This window comes from Tiliqua scincoides, chromosome 3 (genome assembly GCF_035046505.1).
Source record: "Tiliqua scincoides isolate rTilSci1 chromosome 3, rTilSci1.hap2, whole genome shotgun sequence".
Taxonomy (NCBI): domain Eukaryota; kingdom Metazoa; phylum Chordata; class Lepidosauria; order Squamata; family Scincidae; genus Tiliqua; species Tiliqua scincoides.
The window spans coordinates 12,932,815-12,954,215 of record NC_089823.1 but is presented as its reverse complement, the minus strand read 5'-3'; the positions used below and the strand labels follow the sequence as shown (position 1 = coordinate 12,954,215).

At 45.3% G+C, this 21,401-nt stretch overlaps 1 protein-coding gene across 1 annotated transcript in view; it reads right to left on the bottom strand.

The window, feature by feature from the left end:
- FAT3 (FAT atypical cadherin 3) overlaps positions 1-21,160 on the bottom strand; it is a 374,334-nt gene extending 353,174 nt beyond the window's left edge. The window contains exon 1 of the mRNA XM_066620610.1: positions 17,869-21,160. Coding sequence (XP_066476707.1) covers positions 17,869-21,160 — 3,292 coding nt within the window. The remainder of the gene's footprint in view (positions 1-17,868) is intronic.
- Positions 21,161-21,401: the final 241 nt, after the last annotated feature.

Sequence of the window (21,401 nt, the reverse complement as noted above, 5' to 3'; positions counted from 1 at the left end):
ATAGTATTTCACTGAGCTTGTTCACCCCCAATTCTCCCTCCATCCACCCATAAAGTCGCTGCCTGGGGAGAAAAAACTATCATAAGTAAATCAGGGGAAGGAAGGAGCAGTCTAAGAGTGGGAAGACAGAACGGAGATCTTATCTTGATGGGGGTGGCTGGAGGAGGGAGGGTTCTAATAACTGTAACTGGAGCTGGAAATAACTTATTGAAAAGGAAACCTGGGATAATTGAGGTGGGTACACATTCAAGGCATCCTTATGCTACCTTCTAACAGAGAGGGGGGGAGAGTTAGACTAAGTTTAGACTAAATCTGGACTAAACTAGACTAGGGCAAGAAGGAATTTTATTCGCAATCTTATGCATGCCATTTGACTAACCACACTTTGCTTTGACCTTTAAAGAATACCATATCTCACCTTGGTCTATAAGGTCAATTTGCAACTGTTCATTCATTAATTAGTGCTGGTTCTAGTCCAATACTAAGATCTCATCTATCAAGAGAGATTTTTCAACATGATTGCTGCTGCCCCTACAGTTGTTCTCATGGCAGTCCAAGCAAGCATAAAGGTGCATGTGGTGCAGTCTCTTTACAAACCATGCAAGTGACACCTGACCCCCTGGGAGATCCACCACTTGCTCAGTCTGTAAACTCATCAAGAAACTCAACAATATGGGTCAATGTCTTTATATGTACCACAACCAACCATGGAGCAACCATGGTGCAACAGGAATCAGGACAAGGTAGGTATAACACTACAATAATAATCCAAAATTATAAAGTTGACTTACACTAAACCTGCCCGTCCAGTCCATTACTGTCTACTTGGACTGATAAACCCAAATCCGACCTGGGAACTTCTATAGCTATACTCTATTACTGTTTGCTTCTGTTCTAATGCAATTTATATCTAGTATAACAGTGAAAGAAACCTAATTTACTTATTCAATTTGTTTCCATTTCATTTCCATTTTCTAATTCCAAACAATCTCATTCCAAATATTCCATTTGCAGGTGTCCAATTCCATTTTGTTCCAAATGTCCTGTGCAACACTTAAAAATAATGAAGTAAAACCAAGAAAATTAAAAGCCTATGAAAATAAAGCAGATAAAAATGGTCACATAATTCCGTAATCCCTGCCATTAAAAGCCAGCTCAAACAGAGCTTGGCCTTGCATTTTCCTTTTTAAATAGCAGCTACTCATGCGAAGGGGATCGGGACCACAGAACGAGGGAGAGGGGGCTCAACTCTTTCCCCTTGCACTGCGGCCAATAGCGGATTCCCTCCCAGGATGAATAAGAGCTTTGGCACACAGCAACTCTAATCAGGAACCTCTTCCCCCTGCAGTCCAAACCGCAATCTCTCTGTCTGCATGACTCGGGGTGTGCGGTGGGTGGGGAGGCAGGTGAGGCAGAGCCTCCCCACAGGACTCCTTTGAAAAGTAGCACAACTGTCCCCATTACTTACTCTAACTTTTCCACCAAGTTGTCTGAAAATGTTCCATCTTTGATTGAACCAAAGGCTTTAAAAAAACCAGACTTCATTTTAAGCATTAAAGCCATAAGGTGACATAAGGCACAATTCTAACCAACTTTCCAGCACTGGGGTAAGGGCAATACAGCTCTGAGGTAAGGGAACAAGCATTCCCTTACCTTGAGGAGGACTCTGTGAATGCCCGCTCCACAGGATGCAGCACATGCCCCATTGGCACATCTGCGCCAGTGCTGGAAAGCTGGAAAGGATTTGGGACACACAGACTCACAGTGCAAACTAGGTTTCCAAGAAAAAAGTTCTTTTCAGTGAAGAAGGTTCAAAGGGATCCCAAAACATATACCTTAGAAACTGATCTGATCCTCAAAATGCATTTCTGTGGTCCAAAAATAATTTATAGCATGGCAGAACATTACATTAAAAATTAAGTTTCCTTTTCAAATTAAGAAAGAAAGAAAGCCTTCACCATCAGGAAAAATACTACAAAGGTCTATAAGTCACATAATTTCTGAGCGCTTGACCGTTAGGCAAACAAGCAAATAATAAGATTTTCTAAATGTCAGGTTTCTGCCAGAAGACTGCAAATGTCAGATACCTACCACAAATTATGTCTCTCTTCAGAAAAGAAAATGTGGAATTAGAATACTCACTCACCTCTTGCCTTTTCTGATCAAGGGGTTCCCCCCCCCCACACACACACATTCATTACCTGCTGATTATTATATCAAGTGATTATGACATGCTTGCATGTGCGAGTATCTCAGCACAGATGCATGAGTCCACCAACAAAAAACTTTCCAGATTCCCCATCACCTCAGAAGCCATTGCTCTGGTACAGCCACATATTATTATTATTATTAACAGTGTTTATATACCGCTTTTCAACTAAAAGTTAACAAAGCGGTTTACAGAGAAAAATCAAATAACGAATGGCTCCCTGTCCCAAAAGGGCTCACAATCTAAAAGATGCAAAAGAACGCCAGCAGACAGCCACTAGAACAGACACTGCTGGGGTGAGGTGGGCCAGTTACTCTCCCCCTGCTAAAAAAAGGAGCACCCACTTGAAAAAGTGCCTCTTAGCCAACTATCAAGTGTTGAATTCATTATGTACATGCCAAGTACACAGAACCTCCAGCTCAATGTTCAAGCCTCCAACTCCTTCATAAAAGCTCAATATATATTAAGAATAGTAAACCTACTAAAATGATCATCAGGCTACTTTTGTTGTAAGGGGGGGGTGTTAAAAATTTTCCTGCTTGATGATGTCACTTCCAGCCATGACATCACTTCCAGGTTAATGACATCACTTCCAGAAGGCTCATAATTTATCATATATCTCTATATATATATACATACACAGACATTGAAACTGAAGCTTAAATTCTTTGATCATCTCATAAGAAGGAAGGACTCTTTAGAAAAGACACTGATGCTGGGAAAAACTGAAGGTAAAAGGAGAAGGGCAGAGGATGAGCTGGTTAGATAGCATCACGAAGGCAATGAACATGAATTTGGACACATTCTGGAAGTTACTGGTAGACAGGGGGGCCTGGCGTACTGTGGTCCATGGGCTCACGAAGAGTCGGACACTACTTAATGACTGAACAATGACGCACGCATACACAGGCTGCCTGAGAGTAAGCCCCATTGAACAAACTAGGACTTACTTCTGAGTAGACCTGGTTAGGATTGTGCCCACACACTCCAAGTATGTTTCATTAAAAAACTGCCAACTGCATAGTGATTATATCACACCTGATAAAAATGTAAACATGCTACCTACTCATCTGTTTTCATTTTTCAGTAATATATTTTTCTTTTCTTTTTTCACTCCACTTAGTTTCTGGATATTCTCCCCTCCACCTCCAGCCCCCTACCGCACTCCATGCCATAATGGAAGCTTTCTCATCCCTTACAGCAGCCATTTTCAACCTTTTTCATCTCACGGCACACTGACAAGGCAGTAAAATTGTCGAGGTACACCATAAGGTTTTTGACAATTGACAAAGCACACCATGCTGCCAGTGGGGGGGGGGGCTCATTTCCCCATTGGCCCTATTAATAAATAACGTTACCCCAAATTCCTGAGGCACACCTGTGGACCACTCGCAGCACACTAGTGTGCCACAGCAAAGTGGTTGAAAATGACTGCCTTACAGATTCACATATGTTCCTACCAATAATGTGGGCTCAACATTTACCAATGGAAACTTGGCCATCTATCGCTGACCTTATTTGAGCTCCCTCCAGAGTGTGTTTAGAGCTCAGCTTGGGAAGCGAGCCTCCCACTAAATTTGCCATGCATCAACCAGGGAACAGCCTGGGCTGGTGGCTCTGCCGCTCCCTAACTGGCATGCAGCAAATTGTATAGGAGGCTTCACCTCCCAAGCCAAGCTTCATACGGGCCAGATGACCTAGGTTGAGGGGCTGGATTTGGCCCAAGAGCCATAGGTGCCGATCCCTGGCATATGAGCTAGGAAAATACCACATGGCGGGGAAGGACTCCTTCACAGTGCAGCCACAGTGCTGCAGTGGTTCGAGAATCGGACTTTGACCTCGGAGACCCAGATCCAAATCCCTGCTCAGTCACGAAGCTTCCTGGGTGACCTTAGGTCAGTCACTCTCTCTCAGCATCGCCTACCTCACAGGGTTGTCTTGATGCTAAAGAGGAGGGGAGGAACCAGGTTCATCACCCTGTGATCCTTGGAGAAAGGGTGGTATAAAAATGTGGAAAATAATAATAATAAAATATGGCATAAAAACCAGTGGCGGAGGACACAATGTGGAGCAGCCAAAAATGACCAGCTGGGATTAAGTGCTCTGCTCACAAACATGCCCCCTCAAAACAGCTTTTAACTGTGACAATGACGATACAATTTGGGACATCTTCACACACAATTCTGTGTAATCAGTAGTTTCCACTCAGAATGTGTGGTTTGAAGATGGCAGCTTCAGACTTTTTACCTCTAATTACAACCTCTCCTCCTGACATCAGTTTTCCAATAAATAAGGGTTTTGAGGCAGGCCCCATAAATCAATGTTTTTTAATAATGCATCTTACTAATTCCATCAATTCCACAGGGCTATGGATGTTTTCTTTTTCCTTTATTGGCAAAGGTCAGATAACTAACCCAACTACAGACTCTAACATTTTCTTAAAAATGTTCTCTCGCTTAAGGGGAGGCTCTTTGCCGCATCTTCTCTGAGGCCTTGGGCTCGCAGGTAACTGCTATGGAAAATGATGTGTGTTCCTGACACCTTTGGAAAACAAAGTTAAACTAAGGTCAATGATAAAGTCTCAGAAGCAAGAATCAGACCCAGCATTACTTTGTAGGGTCAGGCTTTACATTTCTTTCTTTTTTTTTTTCCAGACTCAAACACATAGTTTGTACAATGATTTAGGGCAATTCCCTGGTCTGAAAGAAAGAAAACCAGGCTCAGACAATATCGATCGGTTTATACTTGCCCGGCAGAAAAGCTTAAACAGCTCGTTCCAATGTATTATGCGAGAAGGAAAAGAGATGCAGGCAAGGTCTAGCGTGTGTCCTTAGTAACTCAATTCCATTTCCTGAGAGTGTCAAAAGTTTAACACAGAGAGCTTCACTCATATTGTAAAAGGAGGCAGATTTGGGAGAAGGTGAAATGCACCAGTGCATGTTTATGTACACGAATGAAGTGGAATTATTTTTGTGCGGTTGTTGTCCTGTTTATGATGGTGAAAATTAAGCATCAATTAAGGGGAAAGGGGTGCTTTGGTCCATGGGGTCAAGAAGAGTCGGACACGACTTAACGACTGAACAACAACAACAAGGGGAAAGGTGGGAAATTGGAGTGAGGGGAGAAGAATAGCTAGTTCTTTTAGTCACCAATCAAAGGTGACTGAGGTCTGGTCTGCACATGCAGCACAATGAGTTGGAAGAACAAGTTGTACCAGCTCAGACTCCAGCTGGGAGCTACAACTTTGGAATAATTCTCAATACAAATACCTATATAAATTGTTGGCATCCTTCAGTCTCGGAAGACTATGGTATCACGCTCTGTATGGTGGTTCTGGAACAGTGTCCTCTCCAGTGCGCGAAGCCTGGGTAAAGTAGGTATGGAGGATAGGCTGTTATCCATGCAGCAAATCCCCCCTCTCCACGTCGCTGAAATGGTCCAATGGAAAGGCAAATACGGTTGGTTCCAGCGGCGTTGCAGGAGTTTCCAGAACGTGACTGTGTTCAGCCATGAACTGCCTCAGGGACTCCGGTTCCGGGTTTTGCCTCCAGGTTGACTCCTGAAGCCTTTTCCATAACTGGATGTAGCCACAAGGCAGTGGAGGTTTGGGATCAGAGTTTTCCTTCTCTCAGATGAGCTGCCTTCCCAGGCTGATGAGTCCCACCTACCCGGTGGCTGTTTAGAGTACAGCCAAAATGAGGGCCTATTCTTATCCCCAGCCCCCAGGGGAAATACAATATATATAAATACAACTCAACATACAAACCTCCCATCTATTGAGTCAAACTGCTCATTCCTCCAGACTGGATGCCAGCAGTCCTCTAGGATCAGGGATTGAGCTTAAGATCTCCTGCGTGAAAAACATGTGCACTATCACAGAGCTGTGACTCTTCTTGTAAGCTCCTTAGCAGACTTAGGGCAGGGGCTTGTCTTTTGGGTACATCAGTGTGTAAGTCTCATGTACAGTGGGATCCTCTCATGTACCGGTTCAGGACGCATGTATTTGACTTACTGCGGATTCCGAACCTGCAGCTGGAGGACATCACCAAACCTCCCAGATGCAATCAGAAGTGCCTTTCAGTGGTGTTTGGAGGTCTTCTAAGGCACATGGAGGTCATACATGGCTTCTGAGACACACTTCAGGTTTTACAAAAAACCCAAAGCCTCTGGGAGGTTTTCTGAGACGTGAGGCCTCTCCGTGCCTCAGAACACCTCTGGACGTGACCAGAAGGCACTTCTGATTATGTCCAAAGTCCTCTAAGGGACCCCCCGCAGATCTCATTATCCTCTGGTTTGGTATCTGCAGGGCTTCTGGGAATGGAATCCCAGGAGATACTGAGGTTCCACCTGTATCTTGATGCAGGGGTAGATCCAGTGTTTGTGTTTGGGGGTGGGGGACACTGGATCTACCTTAACTTCAGAGTCCAGGTCAACCAGGTGGGTAGACCTGGGCTTCTGCCTGGACTTGGAGCCCAGATCTACCTGCCAGGTAGACCTGGACTCCTGGTTTTGCTTAAGGCCTCCATGAATGTTTGCTGGGCAGGTAGACCTGGGCTCTTGCCCAGACTTGGAGCCTAGATCTACCTGCCAGGTAGACCTAGGCTCCCATTCCAACCCCACTCTGCTCAATGAGTGTTCCTCTGGTGCTCAACTTTGCTCCCTGCTGGCACGACAGGTTGGGGAGACCACGCACCATGGCTTCCCCATGGATCTACCTGTGTCTTGATGCAGCAGCAGCAGTATCAAGGAATTATTCAACACACCTATCAGTCTTGAACAGTTACTTGAAAAATGTAAGCAAGGGAAAGCTGATGCAATGAAGTGCTCCAAAATCTTCCCCACTGCAGAGTACAGCCCAGTTGGTGTTCTGTAGCAACTGGCTATATAGAAAGGTTATATATCGGGATAATTAAAAACCACTCAGCACAATGACAAACCCAGAAGTGTCCATTAATAGCTCACATACCGCCCGCCCAGAATTTAATATAAACTCAAATGGATTGTGGAGGTGACTCTTCAAAGATCTACTCTAGATAAGACATCCTTTCATAAAAATGGAACAAGCTAAAAATACTGTTAGGGTTGGTTGAGTTTTCAGGGGGGGGTGGCCCCCTCTTCATTTTCCTTTCAATGAAACACGACCCCGGCAACAGCAAAACATACATATTTATCAAACTCTTTCAAACAGTAATGATAAACGAAAGTATCCTTCAGCCTGAATCTGCACAGTACCTGCAGAAGTGCTTGGGAAGACTGAAATGAGATGCAGCTTGTCTCAAGCAATGCATTTATTAGGCTCATCTCTCTGAAATGTTAACGGTAGCGGGAAGACTTTTTTTCCCCCCACTTCCTGGCATTTCAAGTTCCAGGCACAAGTTAATTCTGAACCACAACGAAGATCTTTTCCTGCCTCCCCTTTCCAGCTCTGAAATGGGCAAGCTCCTGTTTGAATAGGAGCAAACTCATTTGTCAGGACGTTTCAGCCTCTTCTGAGTTTTTAATATGAGAAAAATTTAGAATGGTGTTATCAAATTGCTGTGCCGACTGAAAGAAGATCAATCCTTACAATTTGTAATCATTTAAAATTCCATCTTCACTTAATGGAATTTCTAGCCATTTATCACTTACAGGAGGAGAAATAATTCTTTAAAGCCAGAGGGGAGGCCAACAGTTTAAAAGCTTTAGAATCCCGATCACCCATTTAAAGAGGTGGTCGGAATTTGTTTGGCCCTGGCCAGGACACTCTGAGAGTCCAGCCCCTTCCCAAGGGGGAGGTGAAGGGGGCTGGGTCTGGCAGCCACGGCAGACCTTTTAAAAGGGGACGAGACCCAGCCCTCTTCCTCCTTGTGCACATGGGCACCGTGGGAATAACAACAGGTCGCAAGTGCTGGCACGCTACTTGGTTCACCATACCTGCAGTAAGGTGGGGGCGTGGGGCATTTTTGGGGTTTTCCCTTCCTAGGCGAGGCTCCTTAGCTGTTCACCAGCTAGTGCCCCAAGAGATTTATTTTCCCTTCCACCATGTTCCCACAGCACCCGCGGACCCAGTCCCATCTGGGGCTCTGTCCTTCCTTATGCACCCCTCCAGCATTCGGGTGCATCCTGGACTGGCCCAGATTGCACTTTTGGTGCCAGCCTGTGCCCCTCACCCAGCATACCTAACGCACGGGTGGGGGCCCATGTGGTCTGGTGCTGGCTGACCGTGCCGTTGTGCGGGTCATGGGTCCGCGGCGCAAGGGCAGGCTGCTGGGCCCGCCGCCCCGGTCGCTTGTTTCCGCGAGGCTGGGGGGCTGTGGCGCGGACCCTGCGCTCTGCTCACTGCAGGGACGGCGACCTCTGAGCAGCCGAGGGCCCAGGCCTCTGCGCCAATCGACGCCGGCCCACTGCGGGGCCTCGCCACCTCGGGTGCCGCCTGGCATGGGGGCCAGTGGCCTCGGCGCTGGTGGGGACAGCCACCTCTGGTGGGCCGGATGGTGGCCGCCATTTTAGGGAGGACTTCACTGCTGCCTCTCCTCTGGCGCTTTTGCGCACACGCGAGGCCAGAACCATCTTGGGAGGGTTGACCTCCGCGCATGCGCAAATCAAGGTGCCGGCTTTGCGCATGCGCGGCCGGCGCCATGATGGGGGGCTTTAGGCAGGCAGACCTCGGGCGCCATGTTGAGAGGGTCGTCCCCCTTTGCGCCTGCGTGCTACAGTTCGGGCGCTGGCTTTGCGCATGCACGGCCGGCGCCATCTTGGGAGGGACCCTCTCCGGCGCCTGCGGGCGCCATCTTGGGGAGGTTTTTTCCCCTCCCGGACGTGATTGCGGCGGGGCAGCAGTGGCCCAGGCAGGGCCCTGCAGGGACGGCGTGATCGGCGCCTGGGGGGGCTGGACCCCTTCCACATGCTTGGCTGGGCATGGTGGGGGCTGCCCCCCCTCAGGGCGGTCACTTGGGGCATCTAGGATCCCCTCGGGGGGCGGAGCTCGGGGGAGCTCGGCTGGCTGCCATGGCACACCCCCTCAGGAGAGCGGCGTTTCCCTCCCCTTGCTACAGGGTGCCTTCCCGATGGGGACCTTGAAATGAGGAAACAGATCAGGGAGGTGACAAGGAGGGACAGGGTTGTAATCATGGGGAACTTCAATTATCCTCATATTGACTGGGTCAATTTGTGTTCTGGTCACAATAAGGAAACTGGATTTCTTGACGTGCTAAATGACTGTGGCTTAGAGCAGCTAGTCACGGAGCCCACCAGAGGACAGGTGCCTCTGGATTTAATATTGCGCGGTACGCAGGACCTGGTTAGAGATGTAAACGTTACTGAGCCATTGGGGAACAGTGATCATGCTGCGATCCGTTTTGACATGCACGTTGGGGGAAGAATACCGGGCAAATCTCTAACAAAAACCCTTGACTTCCGACGGGCAGACTTCCCCCAAATGAGGAGGCTGGTTAGAAGGAGGTTGAAAGGGAGGGTAAAAAGAGTCCAATCTCTCCAAAGTGCATGGAGGCTGCTTAAAACAACAGTAATAGAGGCCCAGTAGAGGTGTATACCTCAAAGAAAGAAGGGTTCCACTAAATCCAGGAGGGTGCCCGCATGGCTAACCAGTCAAGTTAGAGAGGCTGTGAAGGGCAAGGAAGCTTCCATCTGTAAATGGAAGTCTTGCCCTAATGAGGAGAGTAAAAAGGAACATAAACTGTGGCAAAAGAAATGTAAGAAGGTGATACGGGAGGCCAAGCGAGACTATGAGGAACGCATGGCCAGCAACATTAAGGGGAATAATAAAAGCTTCTTCAAATATGTTAGAAGCAGGAAACCCGCCAGAGAAGCGGTTGGCCCTCTGGATGGTGAGGGAGGGAAAGGGGAGATAAAAGGAGACTTAGAGATGGCAGAGAAATTGAATGAGTTCTTTGCATCTGTCTTCACGGCAGAAGACCTCGGGCAGATACCGCTGCCCGAACGGCCCCTCCTGACCGAGGAGTTAAGTCAGATAGAGGTTAAAAGAGAAGATGTTTCAGACCTCATTGATAAATTAAAGATCAATAAGTCACCGGGCCCTGATGGCATCCACCCAAGAGTTATTAAGGAATTGAAGAATGAAGTTGCAGATCTCTTGACTAAGGTATGCAACTTGTCCCTCAAAACAGCCACGGTGCCAGAAGATTGGAGGATAGCAAATGTCACGCCTATTTTTAAAAAGGGAAAGAGGGGGGACCCGGGAAACTATAGGCCAGTCAGCCTAACATCCATACCGGGTAAGATGGTGGAATGCCTCATCAAAGATAGGATCTCAAAACACATAGACGAACAGGCCTTGCTGAGGGAGAGTCAGCATGGCTTCTGTAAGGGTAAGTCTTGCCTCACGAACCTTATAGAATTCTTTGAAAAAGTCAACAGGCATGTGGATGTGGGAGAACCCATGGACATTATATATCTGGACTTTCAGAAGGCATTTGACACGGTCCCTCACCAAAGGCTGCTGAAAAAACTCCACAGTCAGGGAATTAGAGGACAGGTCCTCTCGTGGATTGAGAACTGGTTGGAGGCCAGGAAGCAGAGAGTGAGTGTCAATGGGCAATTTTCTCAATGGAGAGAGGTGAAAAGTGGTGTGCCCCAAGGATCTGTCCTGGGACCGGTGCTTTTCATCCTCTTCATAAATGACCTGGAGACAGGGTTAGCAGTGAAGTGGCTAAGTTTGCAGATGACACCAAACTTTTCCGAGTGGTGAAGACCAGAAGGATCTCTCCAGACTGGCAGAATGGGTAGCAAAATGGCAGATGCGCTTCAATGTCGGTAAGTGTAAAGTCATGCACATTGGGGCAAAAAATCAAAACTTAACATATAGGCTGATGGGTTCTGAGCTGTCTGTGACAGATCAGGAGAGAGATCTTAGGGTGGTGGTGGACAGGTCAATGAAAGTGTCGACCCAATGTGCGGCGGCAGTGAAGAAGGCCAATTCTATGCTTGGGATCATTAGAAAAGTATTGAGTACAAAGCGGCTAATATTATAATGCCGTTGTACAAATCAATGGTAAGGCCACACCTGGAGTATTGTGTCCAGTTCTGGTCGCCGCATCTCAAAAAAGACATAGTGGAAATGGAAAAGGTGCAAAAGAGAGCAACTAAGATGATTACTGGGCTGGGGCACCTTCCTTATGAGGAAAGGCTACGGCGTTTGGACCTCTTCAGCCTAGAAAAGAGGCGCCTGAGGGGGGACATGATTGAGACATACAAAATTATGCAGGGGATGGACAGAGTGGATAGAGAGATGCTCTTTACACTCTTGCATAACACCAGAACCAGGTGACATCCACTAAAATTGAGTTTGGGGAGAGTTAGAACAGACAAAAGAAAATATTTCTGTACTCAGCGTGTGGTTGCTCTGTGGAACTCCTTGCCACAGGATGTGGTGATGGCATCTGGCCTGGGCACCTTTAAAAGGGGATTGGACAAGTTTCTGGAAGAAAAATCCATTACGGGTTACAAGCCATGATGCGTATGTGCAACCTCCTGATTTTAGAAATGGGCTATGTCAGAATGCCAGATGCAAGGGAGGGCACCAGGATGAGGTCTCTTGTTATCTGGTGTGCTCTCTGGGGCGTTTGGTGGGCCGCTGTGAGATACAGGAAGCTGGACTAGATGGGCCTATGGCCTGATCTAGTGGGGCTCTTCTTATGTACTTATGCTCACTAACGGGAAACAAAGCAGCAAAATTAAAGCCACAGGACTAAGGAAGAAAGATCTCTGTTTGGTCTGCAAGCAGCAACATGCATCTTTTCAGTTCAGCCTTCCTCCAAAGTGTTCTGAATACTGTTTTATAGCATCACAATAATCCTGTGTGACAGAACAGGCCGGAAATTTTCATTCACTCATCCCACCCAATCGTAGTTTGCACTAATTCATAGTACTTTTTTAGCATTAACCAGATTTTTCCTACAGTTATACATAAATCTGGGGGAGTGATGGACACATGAGGCATTTGATAAGGGGAAAGTATCTAAATATGTCCCTAAAGGGAATGAGAAGAAGCAACAAAGACATTCACATATCTTTAAAGTGAAATCCACCGTTGTGAGGGCTGATTCCCACATAAGGTGGACACTTAAAACGTTAAGCATGAATGTGAGAAACCAGTGTTTTGAAATATGCGCATCATGAGGACATAGAAAGCTGGGATTGGCTCTCTTTCCCCAATGAGTGTAAACACCAGTGATTTTCAATTGGTGCACTGTGAAAGGTCCACAGGTGTGCCATATAGGAGTTTGGAGCGTAACACTGAATATCATTGAAAAGCTCTTCTAGGTTCTGTGGCCCTCTTTCTAGAGCTCTGCTGGCAGAGGAAGACAATTTGTTACAGCAGACGGTTGCCCTACAAATGATCTATAGTACTTGGAAGAGTCTCCTGGAAGCTGAAAGTGACATCACATCAGACCAAAGACCATAGAGAACAGCGCACCATGAGAAGAAAAACAATGAAAATTGCTGGTATACACAGTGGCAATCCAGTGTGGCAATCGCTGGTACACAGTGGCAATCCAAGTTTTGCTAATGCATAATGAATCCAGGACATGTTGGACCACTGATTGAATTAGGTAAGGTGGCAGGTCTGTCACTTTCAACCACAGAAGAGATGACCTACTGTCAGTCAAATTGGCAGCATAAAGAAGGATGTGAATCCTTGCTAAGTTGCATGCAGAGATGTCTACCATGCAGGAACTGTGTCACATATGAAGCATTTTCTGGATGGCTTGGAAAGAATTCAGAGACAACAACTGCATCACAAACTGAGCTTCTGCGGCTTTATTAGATTTGCACCTCATTACCCAGAGCCTGAATCTGAGATGGTGTACACAATCGTGATCATTAGCATGGTTGCTGCAGTCGTCCTGTCATAAAGATAAAGTCAGCAAAAAGGAATAATATTTTGTCTGCCTTCCCACTTCTACTCTCCTCCACAAGTTTTTCCCAAAGTGAAATAACAGGCCAACAGCCAAGTCAGTTTCTAAACAGTGAACTGTTTCACCCAGAAAATAAAGCTGACTTCTCTCTCTCTCTCTCTCTCTCTCTCTTTCTCCCCCCCCCCCTTGACAATTAACTCAGGCTTCTAACTTCACAGCTAGTTTACTATTCAGGAGTACTTAAGTTGTCACTACCTTGACAGAAACCCTCAAGTCATTTTTGCCCATTAAGCATTGCAGACCAAACTCTTCCCTACTCACACTGGAGAAACTAAAATGACACAAAAGCAAGCTATGACCTTTGCATACCTTAGACCAGTGTTTTTCAACCAGTAGTACTCATACCACTGATAGTACTTGAGGTGATATCCGGTGGTACAGCTGGGACCCGCAGACCCTTGCCACCTGGCAGCAAGACCAACAACACAATGGGGCAAGCAGTTGTAAGAGGCTTGGCTTGGTGAGCAAAGCTCCAGCATGTGCTTTTCTAATGCTTAAACCCTCCCACTGTCCACCCTGAGCCTCTTATTGGTGTCTGATGCATTGCATCTGGCCTCCCAATCCAGAATTCTGGTGATGACACCACTGCCAGTTACTTCCAGAGGTATTTCCAACAGGTGGACGATGCAAAGTGGTACAGCACGGGAGACAAACATCGAGAAATGCTGCCTTCGAACAATGATTTTCAAATCATGTCCCAGGCAGTCCCAGGTTTTCTCAGAGTTCCTGCCAGTCATGATATACAGGAATAGATGGACCAATGGTCTGACAACAACAACAACAGTATTTATATACCGCTTTTCAACTAAAAGTTCACAAAGCGGTTTACAGAGAAAATCAAATATCTAATGGCTCCCTGTCCCAAAAGGGCTCACAATCTAAAAAGATGCAAAGGAATACCAGCAGACAGCCACTAGAACCGACAGTGCTGGGGTGAGGTGGGCCAGTTACTCTCCCCCTGCTAAATAAAAGAGGACCACCCACTTGAAAAAGTGCCTCTTACCCAGTTAGCAGGGGTTAACTGACTCCAAAGCTTCACCATAATGTTCATATAGCACAGATCAGTTAGAGTTCCGTACCCCCTAGAACATATGATTTGACCCACACTGGTCACCGTGATTTTCCCCTATTGTGCCTCATCCCAAAACAAAAGGGTAGCTTAGGATTTGCGGGGGGGGGGGGGCGTTAACTCTGAAAAGCTAACTGTGCATATAGATACTCTCATAAAATATCTGGATACAAGATACAGTACATGTGAGCGCCCATCCCCCCCCGATTTTAAATTCTAGACAATCTTGCTTAGAAGAAAGCTGTCTTTATCCCAGTGATCAGCGGTTTTCAAACAGTGAGGTCTTTAAAAGGCTTAGTCATCGAATGCTAGCTCTTTGGACCATGCAGTTGCCAACTGCACTGCTTTTACACAATTTGAGTGTCAAGGCAGCAGCTCAAATAGAGTTTTAAATGTTTTCAGTGCCTTTTTCATAAACCAGACCGCGGAGTGTATACAGCACTGTCTGGCTTTCATAATCAGCTTGGAATCCTGATGTCTAACTAAACAGTTTGAATTAGCCAAAACAGAGACTTTTCATCTCGTGCTTTAATACCAAATTGAAAAATTATAGGCCTTCGGAGAACAAAATGCATTATCTACTTCAACCACGGCAACCCTGCTAACCACAGCTATGCTTAAAGACTGTTTTTTGGGTCGGATTAAACGTGCTATGAACATTACAGATTCGGCATCCAGCTAAATGCAGGCCCCCCTCTACGGTGCAATTATCTAGGAGCAGGCAGGTTTTGACCCCCGCTTGTTTAAATTGTCCTCAGTACAGAAAACATGGGATTCTTTCAATCACATTGCAGAATGGGTGGATGTATTGGGAACACTGAAACACCATTAGCCTGCATGGCATGTGCAGAAGTGAACATAGCCATACAGCTGAGCAGTAATGGGCAGAGCCAGGATAGTGTCACATTTCAGGAGTTAGACTTGGACCTGAAAGATCTGGGTTCAAATCCTCTCTTGGCCCTGAGTGGCCTTGGGCCAATCTCTATCTCTATGCCACTTGAGTAGAGGCAGCACCAAGGTGAGTCAGTAGGTCAGCAGAGAGTGGGAAGTTGGAAGATTGTTCATGGGTAGGTGGAAGAGTTAGGGACTGCATATATGGGAAGCAGAAAGAAGTGGAATTTTTCTCCTTCTCAAGTTTAAAATAATTTCCAGAGAAGAACTGAAGGGCTGAGATACTTGCATCATATTTATTACGAGTCCCCATATCATGAACCAAAATATCTGTCAGTGACATCTCTAAAATAGTCTAACAAAAACTAGTTGACTCTTCTGCATATATAGACTAAGGATTCTAGGAAGCCTCACCCCATGGCTGGGATACTAAATCCATTGTAGTAGGTTAGCAATCAGGAATGCTGACCTATCAGTATTTTTGTTATACTAATAAGTTGTAAGGCTAACCAATGGTTCATACCAACATGTTGATGGTCTTGAATAGGAGCCCCCTCAAGTAAATCTACCTGACAAGAGGAACTGAGGTGTAAAGTGATTCCTCCCCTCCTCACATCTTGGATGTGAGTGAAGACAAAGGTTGCATGTGAATTGGGGGGTTCTGGAGCCAAGGTTAGGGTTTGATTTGTGAGTGGTTGCAATGGAAGCCAAGAGAAAGAGCTGGTCGCTAGCTGCTGCAGACCTGCTTAGAACACACATGAAGTGGATTTGCAGGAACTCACTGCTCAAGCCTGTAACTGTAAGTGAAGCAAATATTACATTGTACACCTCCACCGTTTTCTCCTCCAAAGAAAACTCAAACCTGAGTTTGGCTTCAGTTCCTGGAACTTCTCACCGCTCCGAGATGTGGGGCATGAGTCCATCACAATATAATGAACACAGTATACAAACAGATGCAATAAGAGAGCTAGCAATGACTTTCCCTGGGACCTGAGAAATGCAGCCAAAGTTCCCAGGGTTTTCTGGGCCTGTAGCTTCATAATGCAGACACATACCTTTTACATAATTCATTTGCTTCCCTGGCATAAGGGAAGAAGGGAAGAGGATGGAAGGCAGTGAGTTCATGCCCTTGATTCCCTCTTCATCTCAGGGCAGAGCTTAATGCAAAGGCAGCTCTTAATGAAATTTCTTAAAAATGCAAAGTAATGCTCTCTAATTTCCTTACTTAATCTAATGTCACAGCTGCCCCATTAATGCCAGCAGCTATTAGATACTTAAACAACCCGCTTGTTGAACTGCAATTTTATCATATGGCTGTATTTGCCTGCCCTCCCTTTCCTGATTTTGATAGTGTTCTATAATGGCGATGAGGGGACAATTTAAATCTTTGAAAGCCGTCAGACTCTTAATCATCTCTGGAAAGTGAGTACATTTAATGACTTGTGGTTCGAAAAAAACAAACCTGGTACAAGCACAAAGTTCAAACATCTCACTTAGTTTACAGACTTAGCTGATTTCTACAGTAATTAACACTGTGCACAAATTGCTTAATGGGAGGGGTGGGCGAGTCTCCACTGACCCAAAGGTGAAAAAAACAAAACACACAAACAAAAGATCATCTTTGCTACACCCATCCATGGCGGCCTGTTTGGCACTCTTAATTTTGCTTTATGGCGCTTCATGTTTTTGATGAGGTCAAGAGTGCGCCAATGGCCTACTGCAGTGACCTGCATAATTTATGGTTATCACCACATAATACACTGGCAGTAATGGAGTCACAGATAGGCCACCATTTGCTTTTCAATGAGAGCAGGGCCACTGAAAAACAAAGCACCATTAAGGTGCTGATTCCACCTCTATAACTGTAACTGAGCAATTAATTCTTTCACCACTGTGGGTATGCATGTCCGTATCCACATGTACATATACAGGTTGGGCATCCCTTATACAAAGCGGTTGGGACCAGAAGCATTTTGGATATCAGATTTTTCCGTATTTCGGAATACTTGCATATATGTAATGCGAGATCTTGGGAATGTGGCCCAAGTCTAAACAAAAAATTCATTTATGTTTCATGTACCCCTTAGAGCACAATCCTATGTCTGTCTACTTATAAGTAAGTCCCATTATCTTCATGGGGCTTACTTTCAGGAAAGTGTGCATAGGACTGGAGCCTTACATGCGTAACCAGAAAGTAATTTCATACAATATTTTTAATAATTTTATGCATAAAACAAGGTTTGTGCATGAAACACAGTTTGTGATTTTATTTCTTTAGAAGAAAAAAAGTTTGTTTTTTTTAAAAAAGCATGTTGGCACTCCAAAAAGTTCCGTATTTCAGAATACTCCATATTTCGGCATTCCAGATAAAGGGTGCCCAACCTGTATACATTTTGTTTAATCTGTACTGAAATCACCAAAGAGAAGCTGAAACAAACATAAACACTCAGCATCAAAAATTTTAATGCCTAACCTAGCATGGGAGATGGTTTAACAGAAATGCTTTTGGCACGTTGATTCTCTTGCTGCACAAGTCATCATGTACACACTCTGGATACAGCTGCACATATATTTTGTGGAAGACATTCACATGGGAGTCATCCGATGCGACTCTTGTATTTACCCTGTCCCTTGACAAAGGCAGTACCCATTTTCATCTCAATGCATTGTCTCAGGCTGAGAATGCACGACACTGTACATTTAGGAGTGTTGCTTTTCTTTGTTTGTTTATCAAGAAAAGCATGCAAAGAAAATAAACTTACCAGTTTCTTCATCTATGTTGAACCTTCCAAGACCACTGCCGTCCCGGATGGAATACTGGATCTCACCATCCCTGCCAACATCATCATCCCTCGCGTTCAGTTGCAAAACACTAGTTCCAATGCGTGAATTTTCCTTTACAGATCCAATGACAGCAAAGTCGGAAAAGTAAGGGGTATAGAGATTTTCATTCACATCCACAACTTCCACTTCCACAAAGGAAACAGAAGAGAGCGAGACCGGACGCCCTTTATCCTTGGCTCGGACAGTTAGGTTGTAGAACTGTTGCTTCTCATAATCAAGTTCTTTGCTCAATCGAATCGCACCACTGGCTTTGTCTATTTCAAACTTCCCATTGTAATCATTCACCAAGGAATAGCGTACTTGTCCCCCGAGACCAAGATCTGGATCTTGAGTCTCAAGCCAAGCGATGACCGTGCCAATGGGTAGATCTTCCAGGACCTTCACGGTGTAGCTAGGGGGTATGAAGGCTGGAGAACAATCATTGACGTCATTCAGAAAAACCTTCAGAGAAACGACAGAAAATTGCTGGTGCCCGCTCTCTCCTCTGTCTCTGGCCTCTATTTTTAAGGTATAATTTGCTTTGGATTCTCTGTCTAAATGGTCACCCACATATATTACACCTGTAGTGCTATTGATAGTGAACTGCTGCGTATCTGTTAGTATGGAGTAAGTCACTTCTCCATTGGGTCCAAGATCTCTGTCTCTGGCCTCTACCTGGATAATTTCTACACCAACACTTGTGCTTTCCAAAATATTAACTGAGTAACTTTCCTGCAAAAACACAGGCCTGTTATCATTTGCATCCTCTACAGTTATAGTAAGTAACCTCCATGTGGCTTTCTGGGGGCTGCCTAGGTCATAAATGGTAATATTAAGGAGATACAGTTCTGTTTTCTCCCGGTCCATGGGCAAAAGGACCTTAAGCAACCCTGACTCCATTTCAAGATTAAAGCAGCTATCTGTGTTGCCATCTGATATGGTATAGACCACCTTTCCATTAAAGCCAGAATCAGCATCATAGGCCTTGATTCTAAATATGGTAGCACCAACAGGAAGGTCCTCTCTGACTGATACATCAGTTGGAAAAGATTTATCAAAGTGTGGAGCCTGCCTGTTCATGGAATAAAAATCCAGGAAGCCATCTTCTGAATTTAGTTTCACGTTGGCTTTTGCCTTCTTGAGCAATTTCTCCGCCAGCCTCTGAGCGACCCTAGTCTCTCTACAGCTAAAGGCCTTGGAAGATACTTTTCCATGAATCACTGAAATGTTGACAAACATGGAGTCGGCAAAGTTCTCCCCATCTGTTGCTGTTATCCTAAGGCCAAAATTACTGTTTTTGACACCAGAGCTAGACAGGGACTTTTTAAGTTGTAGAACCCCCGAGTCTGGATTCAGGTAGAAAAAACCCAGGTCATTACCGGAGATAATTTTGTATTTCACAAGCTCCAACTCATCTATATCAATAGCAGACACAGCTGTGATGTGTCCACCAACGGGGAAGTCGGATGAAATCACCCCCTGACATGCCACCTTTTCAAACAATGGCTTGTTGTCGTTCACATTGCCAATGAAGACGGTGACATTCACCTCACTTTCGTGGCGGTACGGGGAACCCCAGTCGGAAGCCCTCACAATAAACCTGTAGCTCTCCGGGGAGGATTCAAAATCCAGTTCTTCAGATGTGCTAATAATCCCAGTAAACTGATTGATGGAAAAGGGGAGTGAATTTAGACTAGCAATGCTGTATGTGATATAGCCATTTTCTCCCTGGTCCTTATCGTATGCAGAGACCGACAAAATGCTAGTCCCCACGGGGACACTTTCATTGACGTATGAACTGTACGAAAGCTGTGTAAACTCTGGAATGTGATCATTGGCATCCTGTATCCTGACAGTAACGTGTGCTTTTAAGTCCCCTTCTTTGTTTGTAACATCAAGATCGTAAAATTCCTTGTCAACAATCTTTAAAGGGTGTGCAGTGGTAATTAAACCTGTCCTGGGATTAATCTTAAAATACTCAGCATCCTCACTAGGAGATAATTTATATTCTTCTCCCTGGGGCTCTGGTATCAACTTAACAATAGCAACAACTACTCCAGGTGGAGAGAACTCACTGATGGCCACATCATATGTTTCCTTTCCAAACTTTGCTGGGTTGCTTTCCCTCCTGGGACTGGCAATATGGACCAGCTTGACAGCTGAAAACTTCTGCGGGGACCCTTTGTCTTTCGCTTGAAGAGTAAGATTGAAACCAAAGGGGAAATTGTCCCAATCAATTGGCTTTTTCTCCTTGATTTTGTATTCATTCATCCATCTCCCCTCCTTAGCCAAAAAGAAGTGTTCCAACGGGTCCCCAGCAACAATCAAAAGAGAGTCAATCTCACCATTGGCACCTTCATCTAGATCGTCAACATTCACAATTGCATAAATTGGTTCCTTGTCCAAAGGGAAGGGAATGTGAGTTACTACACCGATAGTTGGGGCATGTTCATTTATACGTTCAATATGTATGTAAAGCTTGGCAGTGCTGCTTACTCCATTGTTACCATAGAGTTTCATTCCACGATCCACGGCCAGAACTTCAAGGTCATACCGGTTCTTCTCATCATAGTTTAACCGGCCACTTAAGCATATAACCCCACTAGTTGGATGGACAGAGAAGAGGTCAACCTTATTTTTAAAGTAGTAATAGAATTCACCGTTGGAACCAATGTCAGCATCCGTTGCAGTCACTTGTGCGATACTAGTCCTTAAAGGAGTGCTTTCCGCTATCGTTACTGAGTAAGTAGTAGGTGAAAACAGAGGCCGTAAATCGTTCATATCTAATACTTGTATGTTCACTTTTGTCCATGCTTCCAAATCTTCTCCTCGGACAGAGCCTTTTATTATCAATAAATAGTTGTCCTGGATCTCTCGATTCAGTATAGCAGAATTCCCACCTTTAGTTCTTATCCTAAGAAAACAGAAATCGGCTATTACAACTTCCTCCGCTTTGAAGAAGCCTTCTTCATCTCCAGACACTATCCGGTATTTTATATCCCAGGACAGGTCGGCCATGATGATTCCCATTCTACTTTGACTATTGAGATAGGTCCTTGCCGCAGAATTCTCATACACCGTAGCGTTGTACGCAGAATGTGTGAAGTGGAAACCAAGTGGTATTGTCCCTTGAAGGCCATGGCAAATGTGGGTCAAAAGCTGGACAAGCAGGAAGACAAGGCCGGACGCAGGGGCCAAAGGACTTGACCAATGGCCCATATTTACCTCCATCACATCATTCTCTCATCCTTAAAAGCAAACAAAAAAAGATGACCATCAATTTGTGGGAATCACTATACAATAATCTGTACAATGTAATTATTTCACTGCATTGTACATACACACACACAAACAGTTCCCAACAATCTGTCTCATTCTGCAAACATCCAATCATGGTCTAGCAGAGACCTACACAACAGGTGCCCAACTAAGCCATCACAAGCAACTTGACACTTTTTGAACAACCAAGCTC